At 58.6% G+C, this 18,264-nt stretch overlaps 2 protein-coding genes across 4 annotated transcripts; both read left to right on the top strand.

The window, feature by feature from the left end:
- The first annotated feature begins 2,327 nt into the window (after positions 1 to 2,327).
- On the top strand, positions 2,328 to 6,852 carry LOC120748933 (ragulator complex protein LAMTOR1-like). Of its 2 annotated transcripts, none has more exons than XM_040055920.1 (5): positions 2,328 to 2,425; positions 4,216 to 4,361; positions 5,339 to 5,416; positions 5,853 to 5,979; positions 6,252 to 6,852. In XM_040055920.1, the coding sequence occupies exons 1-5, from the start codon at positions 2,384 to 2,386 to the stop codon at positions 6,342 to 6,344; spliced, it is 486 nt and encodes a 161-aa protein (XP_039911854.1). In that variant the 5' UTR covers positions 2,328 to 2,383; the 3' UTR covers positions 6,345 to 6,852. The 2 variants fall into 2 exon arrangements, with proteins under 2 accessions (XP_039911854.1, XP_039911855.1); XM_040055921.2 differs by lacking the exon at positions 2,328 to 2,425 and adding an exon at positions 3,949 to 4,124.
- A 1,779-nt stretch (positions 6,853 to 8,631) lies between these two features.
- On the top strand, positions 8,632 to 18,246 carry LOC120766038 (nuclear mitotic apparatus protein 1-like). 2 transcript variants are annotated; one of them, XM_040091412.2, is made up of 9 exons: positions 8,632 to 8,786; positions 11,049 to 11,121; positions 12,694 to 12,811; positions 13,152 to 13,292; positions 13,619 to 13,741; positions 14,770 to 14,937; positions 15,498 to 15,539; positions 16,453 to 16,519; positions 16,612 to 16,806. In XM_040091412.2, exons 3-6 carry the CDS (start codon positions 12,758 to 12,760, stop codon positions 14,911 to 14,913), a joined length of 462 nt encoding a protein of 153 aa, XP_039947346.2. In that variant the 5' UTR covers positions 8,632 to 8,786; positions 11,049 to 11,121; positions 12,694 to 12,757; the 3' UTR covers positions 14,914 to 14,937; positions 15,498 to 15,539; positions 16,453 to 16,519; positions 16,612 to 16,806. The 2 variants fall into 2 exon arrangements, with proteins under 2 accessions (XP_039947346.2, XP_058275374.1); XM_058419391.1 differs by lacking the exons at positions 8,632 to 8,786; positions 11,049 to 11,121; positions 12,694 to 12,811; positions 13,152 to 13,292; positions 13,619 to 13,741 and adding exons at positions 16,823 to 16,976; positions 17,335 to 17,445; positions 17,533 to 17,703; positions 17,907 to 18,246 and having other exon boundaries at positions 14,913 to 15,155; positions 15,498 to 16,519; positions 16,612 to 16,722.
- Positions 18,247 to 18,264: the final 18 nt, after the last annotated feature.

Here is an 18,264-nt window from a genome sequence, read left to right as displayed (position 1 = left end):
GGGATGGTACTCCCCTGTTCAGTGCCCCCACCAAGACCCTCCAAACCATGCCCATTCCCTCGCTCCCCTGCTTTCCTCTCCCCCTTCCAACAGTGGCAGGATGGAGAGGAGAATTGGGGGCACAAAATATAAAGATCTCAGGTTGAGATAAGAACAATTTACTGGCTATAAGAAAATGAACATTAACAGCAACAATACTAATCATAGGGGGTACAGGAAAAGAAAAGATTCACATGGAAGACCCCTCTCCTGATAACAGATGATTCCAGATGGCTCCCTCTGCCAATTTACTCGACAGTGAGTTGGTGTATGACAAGGGTGTGCTCTGTACAAACCTGTACCACAAGGACTCTGTACACTGGACACCTGGGCCTACAGAGGACTTTGTTTTTCAAATCCCTATAGTAGACTCAATCTCCAGCACAGCTAATTCTCTCCAAGATACTGGGTACCTTGCTCCATGGTGTTCCACTTGTCTCAGTGCACTACTCGATCATCCTTGAGAGAATGCCCTTCCCTCATGCTTGACAGGAGTTGCCTTCAGAGCCTGAGAGATTTTGTCCTCGTCCTGGTGCCCTTGTCAATGTTCTCATCCCAGGACAAGCATCCCAGTTGCCTGGCTTCACTACCATCCCTTCCATCCTGTGGGGCAGGATATCCCAGCACTGGAGTAGCCAGGTCACCAGGGCCTCACCTAACTGCTGGCTGGAACCTTTTCACACATCTTTCACACAGCTCACCCGGGGACATGGACCAGGTGATTTTCTCCGGCCCTGCCTCCTCCTCCTGTTCTGAGGGCCCTGCTTTGTCATCCCTCACTAACTGCACTGATTTTGTCTTGGTTCCTTCTTCCATGTAGGGGTGACTGCTCCCAGCATGGGTTATTGCCCCACTTCAGCTGCAGTTGGTAGAGGCTGCAGTGCCTGTTGCTCTGTTTCCTCCTCCTCCTCCCCTGAGGGTGCTGTCTGCTGACCACCAGTGTCCAATAAAGAGTAGCCAGGGTCCAACGCACTGCAGTAAGCTGCTCATCTCTGGAGCTGCCACAGCATTCTCCTTGCAAATATTCTGTCACTTTATCAGAGTCTTGCTATTGTTCAGGGGTGAACTCCCAAACCACTGGAACAGAGAATTTCTCAGAAATTTGGCCAATTTTCTCACACATCCCATGCCACTCATGACAATTCCCCCTTGGGACAGGTCTCTGAATGGCCTTCTTGGAAATCTCTGTTCTGCCTCCAAACGTGACTCTAAAGAGTGTGGACTGCACTGAGACAGAGCAGACATAGCAACAAGAACATACTTCCCTACCATCCAAAGGGAATTCAAAATTCTCAAAAGCTGTTTTAACAGGGCTGAAGGATGAAAAGGGGGGAAAATCATCCTTTCCCTGTTCCCCCCACAGACTGGGTACAGTTATTAATGGACTCCCAAAGGCAGTGCTGAAGTAAGGGCAGGAGAGCAGCAATGAATTCACATCCCAGAGTACCCTCATTAACCTTGGTGTTATCACATCATAAACTCATAGCCCACAGTAACGCAACCAAGAAATGCCGATGCTTGTCCCTGCTCTGTAAAATGTCACCCGGAGGAGCACGTACAGGAATACAGGAATAGAGCCAGGGTTAGGTGCCATACCCACATGAACAGACCAAGCACCACTGTGACCAGTGGCTCTGGATCTAATACAGCAAATGCGGAGATCAAAGGATTGTTGTCTCAACCCTTAGTGCCCCATGCTGGGTGACAAATAAGGACAGTCGTGGTTTAGCCCCACCCAGCCAGCAGCCAAGCCCAACACATCCGCTTGCCCACTCCCCCATCGGCAAGCTCAGGGAGAGAGTTGGAAGGGTAAAAGCTGGAAAACTCGTGGGTTGAGATTGAGATTGAGATAAAGACAGATTAATAGGGAAAGCAAAGACCAGACACACAAGCAAAGCAAAACAGGGAATTAAGCCACCGCTTTGCATGGGGAAGCAGACGCACAGCTGTTCCAGGAGAGCAAGGCCCCATCACGTTACAGTTATTTGGGAAGACAAACACCATCACTCCACACATCCTCCTCTTCCTCATTCTCGCCCCACTTTATATTGCGAACACTGGAAGACCTGGGGACAAACACAGGGAGCCCCGGGAGCAGGCGGTCTGAGGGCGGGAGCGCTCCCGGAACACACCGGGAGCGCTGAGGGGGAGGCGGCGGCGGCGGGGAGCAGGCACGTGACCTCAGGCGGAAGGCCGCGTGACGAGCACCGGCGCGTCCCACGTGACACCACCGCGCGCGTGCGCGAGCGCGTTTCCCCCGCCGCTCACGTGACCGGGGAGGGCGTGACTCGGCGATCACGTGACCGCGCGGCGGGCCCGTCCCGGAGCCGGGGCCGCGCTCGCCATGGGCTGCTGCTACAGCAGCGAGGCCGAGGCCTCCGACCAGGTGGGCCTGGCGCCGGGGGGACATGAGGCCCGCGGCGGGGGGCGGTGCCGGGAGGGACGCCCGGCCCCACTCCCGGCTCCCCCGGGGCTGCCCGGTCGCGGGGGAGGCAGGCGGCGCGCGTCCCCGGCGGGGCCCGGCGCTTCCCCGCTCCCGGGCAGTCTCTGAGCGCGGCTCCCGCCTGTCGCGGCCGTCGTGTCGCTCGTTCCTCGCGTGTATCCCCTTGGTGCCGCGGGGGCTGGAGGCGGGGGCTCGGGGGTCGTGCCAGACCCTTTCCCCGTCCCGCTGCAGGTGTAAGTCCGAGGCCTCAAACGGCACCGGCGGGAGCAGCGCCAGCTTTTCCTTCTTGGAACGGCGTGACTGCCACGCAGCCCAGGGGCCGGGGCAGAGCTGGGGCTGTCACCTGTCCCGCGAAACTTAACCCGCGGCAGCGGCGAGAGCTCTGCTGTGACAGCCCGTCCCCACTTGCGTCCTGAGAAAGGAAGGAGAAGGGTCTGGGCTAGAGTATCGCAGCAGCATTTCCCAGCAGGAGGAAGGGAGAGGAAACTTCTGGCCGGCGAGGAGCTGGAGATGCCACCGATGGCGTGCATGGAGGAGTGGTTGCACTCCCAGCTCGCTGTGGGTCACAGGCTGAGGGTCCTTTCAGGACAAGACAGACGTGGAAGTACTTGAACATGTCCAGAGAAGGGAAGGAGCTGGAGCACAAGGAGTGGCCGAGGAAGCTGAGGGTGCTCAGCCTGCAAAAAGGAGGCTCAACATGACCTCACTCTCCACAACTCCCTGAAAGGAGGGCGGAGCCAGGTGGAGATCTGGCTCTGCTCCCCGGGTAACAAGCAACAAGACAGGAGGAAAGGGACTCTGGTTGTGCCGTGGGGGGTTTAGGTTAGCTGTTTGGAAAAATTTCCCTAAAAGTGTTGTACAGCCCTGGCACAGGCTGCCTAGAAAATTCAACTCAGAAGAATCTCTCTGCCCAATAGTGAAGGAGAGATGCTGAAAAAAGTTATTACTGCTTCCTGACTCACAGGCTTGGTTGTTCATTTAAAGATCCCCAAGCACTATCTGCCTTGTTGGAGTCCCCATCCCTGGAGGGATTTAAAAGCCATATAGACTTGGCACTTGGGGACGTGGTTTGGTGGTGGGCTTGGCAGTGCTGGGAGAACAGTTGAGTTCAGAGGGCTTTTTCTAGTTTTACTGATTTACTGTGATCGCGTTCTCTTGGGTGTTTGCACCCATGATCTCCCTGGTGGGCTCTCCTCACAGCCCCTCCAGCACCATTCAGACAAGCCAGAGGATCAAGGGCTGAGCTGCGGCTCTGCACCTCCTGCAGTGAGTGGGGGAACATGCCCTGTGACTCTGGGAACTCCCCACCCCACAGGGTGCCTGGGCTATGGCAGGTGGGGTTCACCTGGCTGAGCTGAGCCCTGTGCTGTGCCAGGGTGGGCTCTGTGTGGTGCCCAGTCAGGGGTGGGGCCACGGTAGGTCCTCATTAGCTGTGGGGTTTCATGCAGGTTGATGGTGGCTGCAGACTCCTGCTGCAGGATTGGCCCCTCCAAATGTGCTGCCTGATTTCAGCCACACTTGCTGCCTTTGTGGATGGGGGGGCTTCGGCTGGGAAAAAGCAAAAGGATTGGGCAAAGAGGTGCATGGCAGAGCTGAGGCTGTTCTGGGTTACGCTGGGATGCACATGGAGCCCTCCTGGCAGGTGAGGGAAGGGTGAGACTCGCCTCATCCCATGGGGTTAATGGTGCTGGTGTGGGGAAGCCAGGCTGATTTTCCTCTTGCCTTTCACTCAGGAAGAAGAGACGAAGCGGCTGCTGGAGCCAGCAGCCAGCCCACCCAACAAGGTGCTGAACGGAGCGGAGCAGAGCTATCACAGCCTCCCGTCGGCACGGACCGATGAGCAGGCCATGCTGTCCTCCATCCTCGCCAAAACGGCCATGTAAGCCTCAGGCTGTGCCCGTGGGGCGGGCAGCACGCCTCGGGGACCAGCGGTGACCCTGGAGGTGGCACGCAGGTGGGGGGCTGCCTGGCCGTGGGCCCCGCTGATCGGCCGTATGTGCTGAGGGGAAGGGGGGAGCTGTGGCAGAGCCCCCACGTCCCTCTGCCCGCAGACAGCCCCCTCCCTCAGCTTTGAGCCCCATGGGGACACAGAGACAAGAGCCCAGATGTGAGGTGACTCCTCAGCTGCTGGGCTGGAAATAGGGGCAGGGTTTGGATAAGAAAGGGAGTCTGTGGAGATGTGGAGAGGGTGGCTGGGGGTGCAGCAGCCCTGTGTCCCCTTCTGAGGCGGCTTTTTCTCAAATGCAGAGGCACAGTGTGGGGAGAGGGCTGTGTCCAGCCTGGCTGGGAGGGCTTTGGGATGCTCGTAGGCCCCTTTGCTCCCCTGCCTGACATTGGGGAGCTAGTAGCCACTGGTGTGTGTGTCCAACATGCAGGGCCACAGCAGCTCTGAGCGCTACTTTGCTGTGGGGTGCACACAATGAGGCTGCAGCAGGGCCCTGGGCAAGCGCCCAGGTCCTCTGTGAGCCCAGGGCCCAGTACTGGGACTCTAAGGACCTCTGCCAAGCACATTTTTGTCCCAGTCGTTCTTTTTTTCCTTAGGTGGCTGCATTCTAAGCTCTCTAGAGCCCAGAGCAGCCCCAGCTTCCTGCAGCCTCTGCCTGCCTCTGCCACAGGGCAGCTGTGGGCAAACAGTCCCTGGCATTTCCTGTCTGGCCAACAGCCACTCCAGCCTGGCACACTTGTGTCCAGCTGGCAGCATTCATTGGGCGAGTTTGGCCTTGAGGTGTTTGTTTTAGGGTGCTGGCGGGTGCTGGATTTTGTCTGCCCTGGTCAGAGGATGCTCTGAGAGGGGGAGGGAACTCAGGGGGAGCAGTGAGCCTCCAGTGGGAGCCACTGTCCATTGTATCTCTGCAGCAACATCATCGACGTGTCAGCAGCGGATTCCCAGGGCATGGAGCAGCATGAGTACATGGACAGAGCCAGGCAGTACAGGTGGGATCTGCGCCTCTCCCCTGGGTGCCCACAGTCCCTTCGCAGCCATGTGTGTCCCTTGGCAGGTCCCGGGGGTTTTGTTCTGGGGGAGCGAACTCGGCACGTAGAAGGGCTGCCGCATCTCGGAGAGCAGGGTGCAGCCTGCGCAGGGAGGGCCCGTGGCAGTGCAGCAGGACAAAGGGCTCCTGTGTTCACCCAGCCCTTGGGGCAGATGGTGGGGGGCTGGATGTGACTGTTTCTGCTTGAAAGCTGCCTGTGTGGGAGAGCTAGAAGCTCCCTCGTTCTCCTGCTGCAGGGAGTGAAGAGGGCTGGATGCTGTGAGTGCAGCACCTCTGCTCTCCCTTTCTTCCCCTGGGGGTGCTGGGTGCCTGTGAGTCCCTTCTGGCTGTTCCCGTGTCTTGGCATGGCACTGATGTTCGCTGCTCTCCCCTCACAGCACGCGCCTGGCCATGCTCAGCAACAACCTGACGCACTGGAAGAAGCTCCCACTGCTGCCATCTCTGACTAACCAACCACACCAAGTGCTCGCCAGTGACCCTGTCCCCTTCGCCGACCTGCAGCAGGTGAGCAGGGCTGGGGTGAGCCCTGGGTCTCCCTGGAGACACACCTCATCCTGGAGGAGCAGTGATGCCCTCCTGGCTTGTCCAGAGCCCTGACACAACTTGTTAGAGCTGAGGGCAAAGCCTAGGTCAGGTTTTAGGCCTTGTTACGGGTGGGGACAAAGCCCAGGAGGGGTTTAGGGGCTTGTTAGGGCTGGAGGCTAACCACCTGCAACAGTTTCTTTGGGATAGTTTCAGTAGCCACCGGTGACACAGCCACGTCCTCCTGCCCGCAGGTGTCCCGGATAGCTGCCTATGCCTTCAGCGCGCTCTCACAGATCCGTGTCGACGCCAAAGAAGAACTGGTTGTACAGTTTGGCATCCCCTGAATCTGCCCCCACCACCGCTGTTTCACGGCTTTGGGTTGTTTTTGGTTTTTTCCCCATTTTTTTCCCTTTATCCCTTCTCTCCCCGTGCTGCTGCCACAGAACTTGGACAGATTGGACAGACCCTGTTTCCTACGAAATGCCAAGGCGCCCATCATTGGCATGTCGTGCCCACCTGCACTGCGTGAGGCTTTCTCCTCCTCGTGGGCGTGTGTGGGGAGGAGGCTGTGACAGCTGGACACTGCCTTGCACAGGGATGAGCACAAAGGGAACAGCCGGTGCAAGGAGGCCCTGGTGTGGGTCAGCACCATGTGCCAGGTCACCAGGACGGGTGGGCTGGAGCCAGGCAGATGTGATGCTCTGTGTGGGGCCTGTTGGTTCCAACATCATCCCTTCTCCTTTTTATATGTTAAGACCTTTATTTTGGTTGTTGTTTTGGTTCTGTATGTTTTTGGGGTTTTTTTAATAACTATTATTTTTTGCCACAGTAGATAAAGCCACGTTTATCCAGTGCCTGTCTCTACTGTTCTCTGTTGGACACAGCATGGATGTGATGGGGGAGCCATGCCCTGGTGGCGGGTACAAACATCTGTCTGTCTCTTGTCACCTCTTTGATCATGTCCCACAGGGCCAAGAGGACGAGGGGACAGGGAATGTATGATGACCCACCTTTAAGGGGAAGGAAGCACCTAAGAGTCATGAATGCTCCTGGTTGAAAGGAATGTCAAAAGTCAGAGGGTTTGCAAATAATCAGAAAGTTTTATCCACATGTGGCGTGGAAATTGCAGGGTACTTTTTTTGTGGATTGGTTTCCCCATCCTGAAGATGGATTTCTCATTTTCTATGCAAATTAGTTATTATGCACAGTCTGTTCTTCCAGGTCTTCCTGGAAATGGGTCAGAGGGGTTTTGGGGTCTTTAGTGGTTTGAATCCCTCCCTATAGTCCATGCCCACTTCCTGCCACTCCGTCCTGTGCTTATGCTGTACTGTTCTGTGTTTACCAGCTTTACCACTAACTACAACAAGGATGATTTTCCAGTGCTCTGCCCCTCTTCAGCCACATCTCGTTCTTTGTCATGGCGTGTTAGTATCAACAGTTCTTATTTATTACCAGCAGTCCTTGCTTGACTCCACAGCCATCCCATTATCCATATTTGAGACACATACATTAGCTCTCTTATGTTCTGGGAATAGAATGCTCAGTGTGTCCCGGTGGCCGGCAGAGCGCGCTCCCTGCAGTCCAACCTGCGTGCCGCACCCCGCCCGCGGTCCGCCCGCCCGACGCCCCCCGGCTCGGCGGTGCCCAATGGGCAGGAGCGGGGGCGGACGCTGCCGTTCGAATAAGAGCGGCGGCGGCCCGGGCACCGGCGGCTTCGGTGTGGTACAGGAAGATCCGTACGAGTGGGGCCCCGGCGATCCCGGTGACGCCGAAGACGGACGCGATCCCCAGCCACGGTCACGGTACGGGGAAAGCTGAAGCGGAGTGGGCCCCGGTGATTCCCCTGGCGGGCGCTCAGGGCCGCAGAGCGAGGCTGTGCCACAGGCGGGCGAGGCGCGAAACCCTCGGGCCGCCGGGCTCGGCTGTGGCACAGCCTCCGTCTCGGGCCCAGCTCAGCGGCGTCCCGTTCCCTAAGGCCGGCGGGGTCCCGGCCGGAGCGTTGGGAGTCTCGGGCGTGTGGTTTCCCGGGGCTGGGCGAAGTCGGAGCCTTCTCCAGCGGCATTCGGCGGCCGCGTTCCTCGCGGGTTCCTCTGCTGCCCCCAGCGCCGGTTTGAAAACCTTCTCCTGGTGCCCTTCCTGTGCCGTGCTCGGGGCAGCCCCTCCTGCGGCCCCGAGCGGCTTCAGGCAGCCCAGACGCTGCGGAGATGATTTCCGAGGGTCTCCCAGACAGCAGCGAGGGGTGAGCGTCCCTTCCTCGCCCGAGGAACACCTCCCTGGTCTAGCTGGCGACCCGTCGGGTCCGGTTCCCGTGGAATCCGTGGCCGCGGGGTGCGTGCGTATCGGGGGGAGTTTTTCAGGGGTCAGCTGGGATGTGACTCCACTCAGGCTAGAGGGAGACGTAGCATCGGGGGGCATTCTCTGCCGAGCCCCCGGCTTTTCCTGAGCCGCGCTGGGGCCGGGAGCGGGTCTGTGCCGGCCCCACCAGCTCCCCGTCACCCGGGGCCTGGGCAGGGTGGCGGCAGTGAGCGCGTCCAGGCTCGGACCGATTCTCCTCCCCGCGGCGAGGCGCCGGAGGTTTCTGTGCGGTGCGCCTTTAACGAGCGCGGGCCCGGCGCGGTGACGTGGGGTGGCCCGGGGCCAGGAAGGGGAACCGCCGCCTGCCAGCCCCGCCGAAGAGAAGCTCAACTTTTCTTTTGTGCGTGGCCGCTGGCTCCCCGGCCCTCTCTGGCTTGCCAGCGCTCATGGCGGATTAACTTCAGCGCGCCGACGACGGCCGCGCGGCCCCGGTAAGGCCCCAACAAAGACTTTGCGCCTCTTCCTTGTTTTGTTTCGCGCGGGGCTGGCGCGGAGGAGGGGGAGGGAGGCGGGGGCGGCGAAGCTCAGCTCGCCCGGCTCCGCCGCCCCGCCGCAGCGTTCGGCTCCCGGCTCGGCGCCCGGCGAGCCCCCGAGGTGCGGGTCCCCGGGGCCGCGGGCGGCCGCGTCGGGCTCGCCAACATCCGGGCGCTCGGGTCGGCGGCTGCTCTCCTCCGGCCCCGCGCCAGCTGCGCGCCCGTCCGGGCGCGGGGGCCGCCGTGGGTCGCTCGCCCCGCCTGGGCGCCTCCCGCAGCCGGAACCCTGGCCCGGGACAGCCCCGGGCCCGCGGGCGCGTCCCCCCGGCACGTCGGGAGCTCCGGGGCGCGGGCTTGCGTAACGCCGTGCTGTGACCGGGGCGGCCCGGGGGAAAGCGGGGAAGGACGACGCTGCCGCGGCCGCCGCCACCTCCGGGGCTCGTTCCCCTTTCCCCACCGCCCCCCTGCTGCTGCTCTCTTCGGGGATGAGGCTGGAAGGCGCTCACGGCCTCTGGCGGGCTCGCCAGCCACTTCCCGCCTGCCATCACGAGTGGCGCGTCCTCACGGAGGGTCGTGGCGTTGTCTCGGATGCTCAGGGTAGCCAGTGTCACCCGTGAGAAGCCAGGCTGTGACCGCGGCAGGAGCGGGTTAGCCCTGCCCGTCCAGATCTCACACCGGCCGCCAGTGTGTTTGCAGACTGCTTCTGGTGCAGCCCAGCTGAACACTGGTGGCACAAGGTTTTCTTTGAGGCTCTGCATCCCGTGCTGCACGAGTGCTTTGCCCGGTGCCTTTGAGTGGATTTTTTAGGGAGAGGTCGTGACTGTGCCACCGGATGGAGGGACAATAGTTGCTGAGAGACCCAGCCATGGGAACTAGTTTTAGCCAAATTGGAGGGAGGACCTGTCCTGCTGAGGATCCCATGCTTCCCAGCTGGACTGACGGCAGTGGGAGCTCTGTAGTCTCCAAAGGCACCACGACTGGTTGGCTGTGCTGTGCTGAGCAGCTGCAGATCCTCACCAGGCTCCTGGCTCATCATCATGCAGGTGTCCAGGTGCAATACAGGGTGAGGAGCCCCCTCCTCATCTGGGTGAGTTTGACTCCCAGCAGTCCCCTCCCCTGGAAGACTACCAGGGTGGCGCTGGGGGCAGCCAGCATGGAGGCAAAGGTCGCTGTGAAGGTGACCTGGCAGTGATCCCAGATCCCATCAGGGCAGCTCATCCCTGCTCCCACACAAGGCAGCGATGCCCAGTGAGCTCAGCTCCCTGTGCCCCCAGGAGGTGGTTCTTCACTAACAGCAGTGGGAAGGGGAGCTGGCAGTGCTTCAGTGGCTTGGCCACTGTCTTGCCAGGCAAGAAATGTTAGTGACGTTTTGAAGCAGCTCTCTCTCTCCCTTCGGAGCCCGTGCTCCGTTTTAGCCTTGGTTAGCTTGAGAGAGAAACCACTTCAGAAGGAATCTTCCTTCAGGGTCCTAAAAGCTACCCAGAGGCTGCAAACCTTTTCCTTTAGAGAGAGCAGGCGTCCGTCAATGGCAAAAGGAAAGAGTCTGCTCTTAGTCTGGGGGGGATCATGGCTTTATTCTGGGGTCCTGCCTCCGCAGAGTCCGGAGCCCAGTCCGGTCCTGATCCCCATCCCAGTGTAAGAGAGAGCTTCCCGAGCTTCCCAGGCTGTTCCCGGGCCTTTTCCCAGGGGGGACGGGCCTAGAGGCAGGGACAAGCCACTGCCCAATCCAGGACAAGGTGGGAGTGGAACAGAGTTAGGTTATATTCCAGTGTGGGAGGATGGACGGGGTGGAGGACCAGGGACAAACCTCCTGATACAGTTTCCAAGGGAACAGGGTGGTACAGAAGAAACATTATAAAACCCAATATAAAAATTAAATACGATATAAACCAATTAATGCTCTACAACAACATTTGGAGGCAAGAGGGAAGGAAGAAGGCACAACAGGAGAATGAGGAGCCCGAGCAGCAGTTTTCCACTGACCCCGTGTCAGGATCCTAATCTGTGGGAGTGGACCTGGCTGCTGCTCATCATTGCTCCACGCTCTCTGCCTGTAGGGGGGCGGAGGGATGCTGGCTGCTCCTGCACAGCTGGCCAGATGCAGGGACACATCCTCCCTTGGTGGGCACAAATGTCTGGGGCTGGGTGCAAGTCACTTAGTAACGTCAATACTATACTTTACCTTTTTTATTGCTCCCCCACCTTTGTTGGTGTTTTTAGGTCTGGGCAGTGACCTGACAGGCTGGCCATGATGTCTCTTCACAACGCAAGAGTTGCTGCTCTCCTTGCTTGGGTACGTGCCCCCTCCTCTGCTGGAGCTCACTGCATAGGTGGGACGTGCTGCTGCCAGCACTGGCAGCGTCGGGTCACAATGCTGGGGCTTGTCACAGGAGGGATTGTGTCTGGGGCAGGTCCTAGGGTAGCCCAGTTCCTACTGTTCCTGGGCAGGTGGGTGTTTGCAGGAGAAGCCTTGCTCATCCTTTCTGTTGAGTAACCAGAAATGCTGGAATGGCTTGGCCTGGTTATGGAAGCTGCCTGGGAGATGGAGCTGAGCCTGAAGCAGGCAGCAGCTGTACTGTAACAGGGTTGTTGGAGCTGTCTCACAAAGCACGGCTGTGTCCAAGCAAAAACCCATAGAATGGTTTGGCTTAGAAGGGACTTTTAAGCTCATTCGACTGGCATGCCCTGCCATGGGCAGGGAGACCTCCCACTAGACCAGGTTGCTCCAAACCATGTCCAGCCTAGCCTTGAACACTTCCAGGGACAGGGCAGCCACAGCTTCTCTAGACAGCCTGTGCCAGGGCTTCACCACCCTCTCAAGGAAGAATTTCTGCTCAATATCTGATCTAACCCTGTCCTCTGTCAGTGGGAGGCCATTCCCTCTTGTCCTGTCACTCCAGACTCTTGTCCAAAGTCTTTCTCCAGCTGTTTTGGAGCCCCTTTAGGTGCTGGAAGGTGCTCTGAGGTGTCCCTGGAGCCTTCTCTACTCCAGGTTGAACACCCCAGCTCCAGCATGGCTCCAGCAGCCCTTGGAGCATCTCCTGGGCTTGCTCTAGCAGATCCACATCCTTGTCATACTGGGGACCCCAGAGCTGGAGGCAGCTCTACAGGTGAGGTCCCACCAGCGAGGAGCAGAATCCCCCCTCCCTTGCTGCTCCCGCTGTGGGATCAGCCCAGGACGGGCTGTGCCACCATCACGCTGCCGTGCCCTCAGGGCAGTTATGGCCTGAAGCCCATTTGTACTGCAGTGAGTGTGGATCCAGTCCCAAACCATGCAGCCTGTTCCAGCAGTCCACTCTTAACCCAAACCCTGCATGGGAGCAGCTCTTCCTGTTATGTGAAAATGGTGTACTGTCCATGTGGGTCTCACCTGGCCTGGAAAAGGGAAAGCTTTCAGGGTGATCCTGGAACTCCTGACTCCAGCCCCTTTCCTAGGCCTTTACTTTGATCTCATGTACTGGGCTTTGTTGCACACTTGAAATCACCTGTCACACTGTGTCCCCTGTCCCTGTGCCACTGTTTACTCAGGAAGGCTGCCCAACCTCCACTGGAAGTGCCATGTCTTTTTTGCCTTTTCCCCACTTCTTTCCCTTTGCAGGGGGTGGCTGGACTCCCACAGCTGCCTCTGCTCTCAGTTTGGAGCAGTTGGACTTCTGCAAAGCACAAACCTTGCCTATCTCTACTCTGCTTTGCCACCTGTTGGGACCCAGTTTTAGAGCTGGGTTGATGGTAGGGTCACAGCAAGGCATGGAGATCCCTTGGAAGCTTTCATTTCCTCAGCAATATTCCAGTAGCACTGATCCCTGGTGATATCCTTGCCAGCTGCCAGCGTGCACCCCCTCCTTACCCACCTCCTTTCCCGCAGCCTGGTGGGGCGCCTGCACGAGGCCTTCAGGCAGTGCCAGGACCTGAAGACTGAAAAAGCCCAGATGGACCGAAAAATCAACCAGCTCTCTGAGGAGAATGGGGAACTTTCCTTCAAGGTATGGGATGCAGTGTCCTGTCCGTGCCCCACTGCCCAGCTGGTTGTGATGGAACCCAGGGGAGGATTTGATGGCAGTGCCGGATGCTGGGAGGTTTATGGTTCTGCTAATGCGATCTTTGACCCAGTGACCAAGCCTGCTCTGGGCTCTGGATCCTGATCCAAACAGGAACTGTGGTGGGGGAATGGGGACTGGGTGGAGCTGCCTGCATGTGGTGAGCACCCACAGTCCAGGATGCCCATGTGTGCTGCAGCTCTTGGGAATGGGGAGTAGGCAGAGCCCCGGACAGCAGAGGCACACTCTGACTCTCTTCTGGACTGGATGGATTTTCACTTGGCAGCTGCGGGAGATTGCCAGCAATATGGTCCAGCTGCAGCGAGCCCTGAATGAGCTCTCGGAGGAGCACAACAGCGCCATGGCACAGTCGCAGGAAAAGCAGCAACAGCTGGAGAAGGAGCTGCATGCTGCCCTGCAGGACAAGGTCAGGGGGCCTGGGGAGTGGTGGGTGCCCCCCTGTAGCCCCCATAGCTGGGGAACATGCCAACGGCAAGCAGGGTGCAGCAGCCAGGAGCCCCATTTGTGCCAGCACTTGGGGAGAAGCTGTGTAACTGTCAGCCCGTGTGGGAAGCCTCTCCCTGTTCCTAGGAAGGGTTCCCTGTGGTGGGACAGGCTGCTGTCCTTGCAGTGGGGAGAGACAAAGCTGCTGGAAAAGCAGTACTGTGTCAGTACTGACTGGGTGACTGTGCCCCTCCTCGGTTCACTGGCTCTTCTGTCTTGCACCATGCTCAGTCCCATCTCTGTCCCCAGAAATGCTCAGAAGAGAAAATCGAGATTCTACAGGGAAAGATTTCTATGCTGGAGGATCAGCTGGCCAAGCTGGAGGAGTGCAGCGCCCAGGAGAAGGGAGAAGTCATGGGGGACATTTTGAAGGTACACTGTGGCTCCTGCACCCCTAATGGCTTGAATGGTAAACTGGTCCAGCTGGAGAGAGCAGCAGGTGCCAGGAGGTGAATGGCAAAGCCATGTGGGGCAGATCCTGCTGCTCTCTGCTGCTGGATAGGGGAGTGGGGCTGAGCACTCTGGGAGAGCCCCTTTTGGGCTGAATTTGCAAACACTGCTCCCCAAGGAGCTGGTGGCTCCCCCAGCCTCCCACAACATGGATTGGTTGTGGAGGAGAGCATCTTCTGCATGGTGAGAAGAAGGTGTTTGGTCCAAGGCAGCAGAGTGGTGCAGGGCTGAGGGGAAAGCAGGGTGTGCTGGGGGTGTGATGGGGGGGGGAGGCAGGCACTGGGCAGCTCCCAGTGGGATGCAGCACGTGGGGCTCTGGTGAGCATGTTGGCCACAGCTTGAGATACACCTAGGCTGTGCATGTTTTGTCCTTGTAGTGGTCTGATCTTAGCTGGGCACCAGGTGCCCACCAAGCCCCACTATCACTCCCCAACAGGACAGGGGAGAGAAAAGCTATATGGAAAAGTGCTAGTAGGTTGAGGAAATCAGAAAAGGAAAAGTGAAAGTTTATATGTGCCTAAGCAAAGAGAAAAGGTAATCTCTGCTTCCCATCAGCGAGTGATGTTTAGACACTTCCTGGGAAGCAGGGCTTCAGCATGTGGAGTGGTAGCTCCAGAAGGCCAACACTAAAACAGTGCATGCTCCCCATTCCTTCTACGTCCCTTAGCGTTTATAAGTGAGCTGACATCATATGGTGTGGAATTACCCTTTGGTTATTGGGTCACTTGGCCTCATTGTGTCTGCTCCCAGGATCTTGCCCACTCCCAGACCCATTGCTTGGGGGGGAATGTTAAGAGTTCATCTTCTCTTAGAAGCTTCCACAGTGCTTTGCTTTGCTTGTGTAGCTGGAAATGTGCTGGTAACACACCAGTTGTTTTGGTTACTGCTGAGCAGCACTCTCTCTGTCTCACTCAGACCCAATGCAGTCTCTTTGCTATTCTCTTTGCCAGCTGGAGGAGCTGAAGCAGGAGGTGTCCAGCCTCACAGCCAAAGGAGTGCGGCTGGAGGAGGAGAAGCAGCAGCTGGACAGCCTTGTCAGCAGCCTCCAGAACTCCCTCTCTGAGAGCCACCGGGCCCAAGAGAGGCTGAAGTGAGACCTGCAGGCACAGGATGCTGAGGTGTGGGACACATTCCTTGATGTGAAAGGGACTGTCCCAGTGAGGTGCTGGGGTGTTTCCAGAGAAGGCAGCAAAGCTGAGGAATGATCTGGAGCACCAGTCTGATGAGCAGCAGCTGAGGAAGTTCGGGGAGGCTTACCCTGGAGAAAAGGAAGCTTGGGGGGACCGTCTCTCCCCTGAAAGGGTGAAACAACTCCCTGAAAAGATGGTGCAGCCAGGTGCGGGTCTCTCGGTTAGTAAGTGACATGACAATAGGAAATGGTTTCAGGTTGTTCCTGGGGAGGCTTGGTTTGGGTATTAAGAAAGAATTCCTTCCTTGAAAGGGTTGTCCAGCCAAGGCACAGTCTGCCCAGGGCACTGGTAGAGTCCCTATCCCTGGAGGGATTTAACAGACGTGTGGATGTGGCACCTGGGGACATGGATCAGTGGTGGATTGGGCAGTGCTGGGGGAACAGTTGGACTCAGTCTCAGAGGGCTTTTCCAACCTAAATGATTCCATGATTCTATGAATAACAGCCTGTGTCCCAACTGTGTACTCACCTCTGCCTTTGTGCTTGCAGGTGGAGCAGCTGGAGATAATCCAGAAGGACCAAACTAAGCAGGTAACACACACCAAGTGCTGGCTGCTCAGTGACAGTGCACAGCCCTCCTTGTTTGTCACTTCACACTGGAGCCACCGTCTCCTCTTGTGAGCTGTTCACAGTATGGACCCAGCCATGGGGCACTTGGCTCCAGGTCTCTGGGCACCTTCACCTCCAGGGTGTAGCACCTGCCCCCTCACATTGGTGCCTGCAACTTGGCATGGCTTCTGGCATGCCCCACGGCAGCTCACAGAGCAAATGGCTGCCAGGAGCATCCAGAGCTCCTCAGAGTAGGACTGTCAGTGCTGTGATGGCTTCTCCCCCACCTTTAACCAAGGCCCAGCTCTTGGCACAACTGGTAGGAACAGCTTTGCTCAGACAGTACGGTCCAGGTGTGGCTAGAGCAGCATTGATCTCAGATGTGGTAGGAGTTAGCACTTGGGAAACAATGCAGGAAAAGTCCCACTTCCCTGTCCAGTCCCAGCCAGAGCTGCCCAGGACTCTGCAGAGGCCTTGTGGCTATGACCAGGGGTCTGGAGGCTCCTCAAGCATCCCCTGGAGCAGGGAGAGCCTGGCCAGGCCAGAACTTGCAGCAGCCACCTATCTGTGTCAAGCGTGCTGGATGACTTGTGGGACTCCAGGTTGCAAGCCCCGGGGCATTGGAACTTAACACAGGCTTTGCTTCCAGCACATGGCTGCTCCTTACTCTTGGGTAGTTCCAACCAGCCTTGCTGTAAGGACTAACATGGGGTGACTGTCACCTTGCCATGTCCCGGGGTCTTCCTTGGCAGTGGGTGGTGCTGAACGGTTGCCCTGTGGCAGGAAACTTCTTTGTCGTGCCCTAGAGCTGGCTAGAGAGGAGGGGATGTGCTTCTGCACAGGAAGATTGTAGTTTTGTGCCTGGAGCTGGTCTCACCAAGCCATGTTCTTCCAGGTGGAGGAGCTGAATAAAAAGCTGACTCATACCGAGAAGGCCACTTTGACCCAGGAACAGAGTTAAGGTGAAGAGGGACTGAAAACCTGGGGACTGAGCCTTGGAGCTCTTGGGGTCCCCCCTGGGTTGCATCTAAGCCAGTTCCTTCCCTGCCCACAGGCACTTGAAGAGGAGCTGCAGGCAGCAGTCACCAGCCATCAGGAGAAGGTGGCAGAGCTGCAGGTGCAGCTCACCCAGAAGGAGCAGGCAGCTGAGTCCTACAAAGGGCAGGTATGCTGGGAGCTAGCATTGGCAGGTTGACTCAGCAAGTTCCAGGTGATTGCCACAGCAGACAGTGCCCCTCAGCAACATGCCCACATCCACTCCCCAGCCCTCCACCTCCTTAGGAACCATCACGGATGAGGATGTGAAGATGAGGGACCCAGAGGAGACGCTGCGATGTGCCAGCATGCAGCCCCCTCCCAGCTCATCACTACGCGGCAGCAGAGGAAGCGCCTCTCGTAGGAGACCCACAAGGGCCCCTGGTGAGCTCAGCCAAGTCCCCATCACAGCTCCCTACTGGGAACAACAGGTGTTCCGGGTTTTGAGGGAGCTGCTGTGGCCCTCTGGGCAACACCCCCGTTTGCTACATGATGTTCCCACTGATCCTGGATCCCAGTGCTCAGTGTTCCCACCATCCAGTGGTGTGTCTAGTACTTGTGATGCTCCCAGTGCTGGCGAGGAGGCCGTTCCAGAGGCGAAGGGCTGAGCCTTCTGCCTTCCCTGGGCACTGCTACCCTTGCTCCCATCCCCTCCCTGCAGCCCCTCAGTTCCCTCATTGCCGTCAGCCCCACAGCAGGGTGACCCCCAGATGACAGTATTAGCTGGTGCCCTGTTTTCCAGTCCAAGAAGCCAACCAGCTGCTTCCCACGGCCCCAGACCACCCAGGACCGCGGCGAGCAGAGTGGCTCCCAGGTGAGTCAAGAGAGCGAGCAGCCAGCCCGAGCCATGCAGGTAAGCTTCAGAGGGAAAGAGAGGGAGCAGGAGGGACCCCTCTGTCCTGTCCCACCCTGAGCTAATGGTCCTGCCCCTCCTCTGCAGGCTCAGAGGCGCCAGTCGATGGCGTTCAGCATCCTCAACACCCCCAGGGAGCTGGGGAGGCGCCTGCTGCGCCGGGCGGTCGCCCAGAGGAGCGCTCCCACGGCCTCCAGCAGCGGCGGCGGCGCCCGCCGTTCATCCCGCATCGCCACCGCCAAGTCCCCCAAGGGCAAGGTGGGGACTGCCTGAGCCCCGGGCACACTTCTGAGCTCACGCTCGCCCCAGTGCCCCCAGCCCCTGCCTTGGGTCCATACAGGCCATGGGGAGAAGGGGGACAGTCCCTGCTGTCCCTGGGCTGCCACGGCAACAGCAGGTCCCAGCGCGGGCCCTGCTCATGTTCACGGTCCCTAACCGTGTCTTTGCTCTGTCCTTTCCAGGCCGGTCGCCAGTCGCGCAAGGACAATCGATCCTGAGGTTTCCCCGGTCCCCGCGTTGCTGGCTCTGCCCTGGCCCCAACCTGCCCCCCCTCAGCTCTCCCTGTCTCTCCAGGGCCCAGGAGCACGGAGAGGGAACAGGTGGGGCCACCCACATGGCTGCCTTGCACATCCCACTGACAGCTCCAGAGGTGCCCTGGGCATGGCAAGGCCCCCGTGCCCTTCCTGCACCACTTGTCACCCTAAACCCTTCTGGGACCCAAGGCAAGGGGATGCACAGGGGCTGAGGGCTAGAAACACACAGGGGTGCAGGGGGTGGCACTTTCTTCTTGTAAATAAAGTCTATTTTTCACCTGCTCTG

The sequence above is a fragment of the Hirundo rustica genome, chromosome 2 (assembly GCF_015227805.2).
Source record: "Hirundo rustica isolate bHirRus1 chromosome 2, bHirRus1.pri.v3, whole genome shotgun sequence".
Classification (NCBI taxonomy): Eukaryota; Metazoa; Chordata; class Aves; order Passeriformes; family Hirundinidae; genus Hirundo; species Hirundo rustica.
The sequence above is the reverse complement of the archived record's forward strand: the minus strand, read 5'-3'. Positions and strand labels throughout refer to the sequence as shown.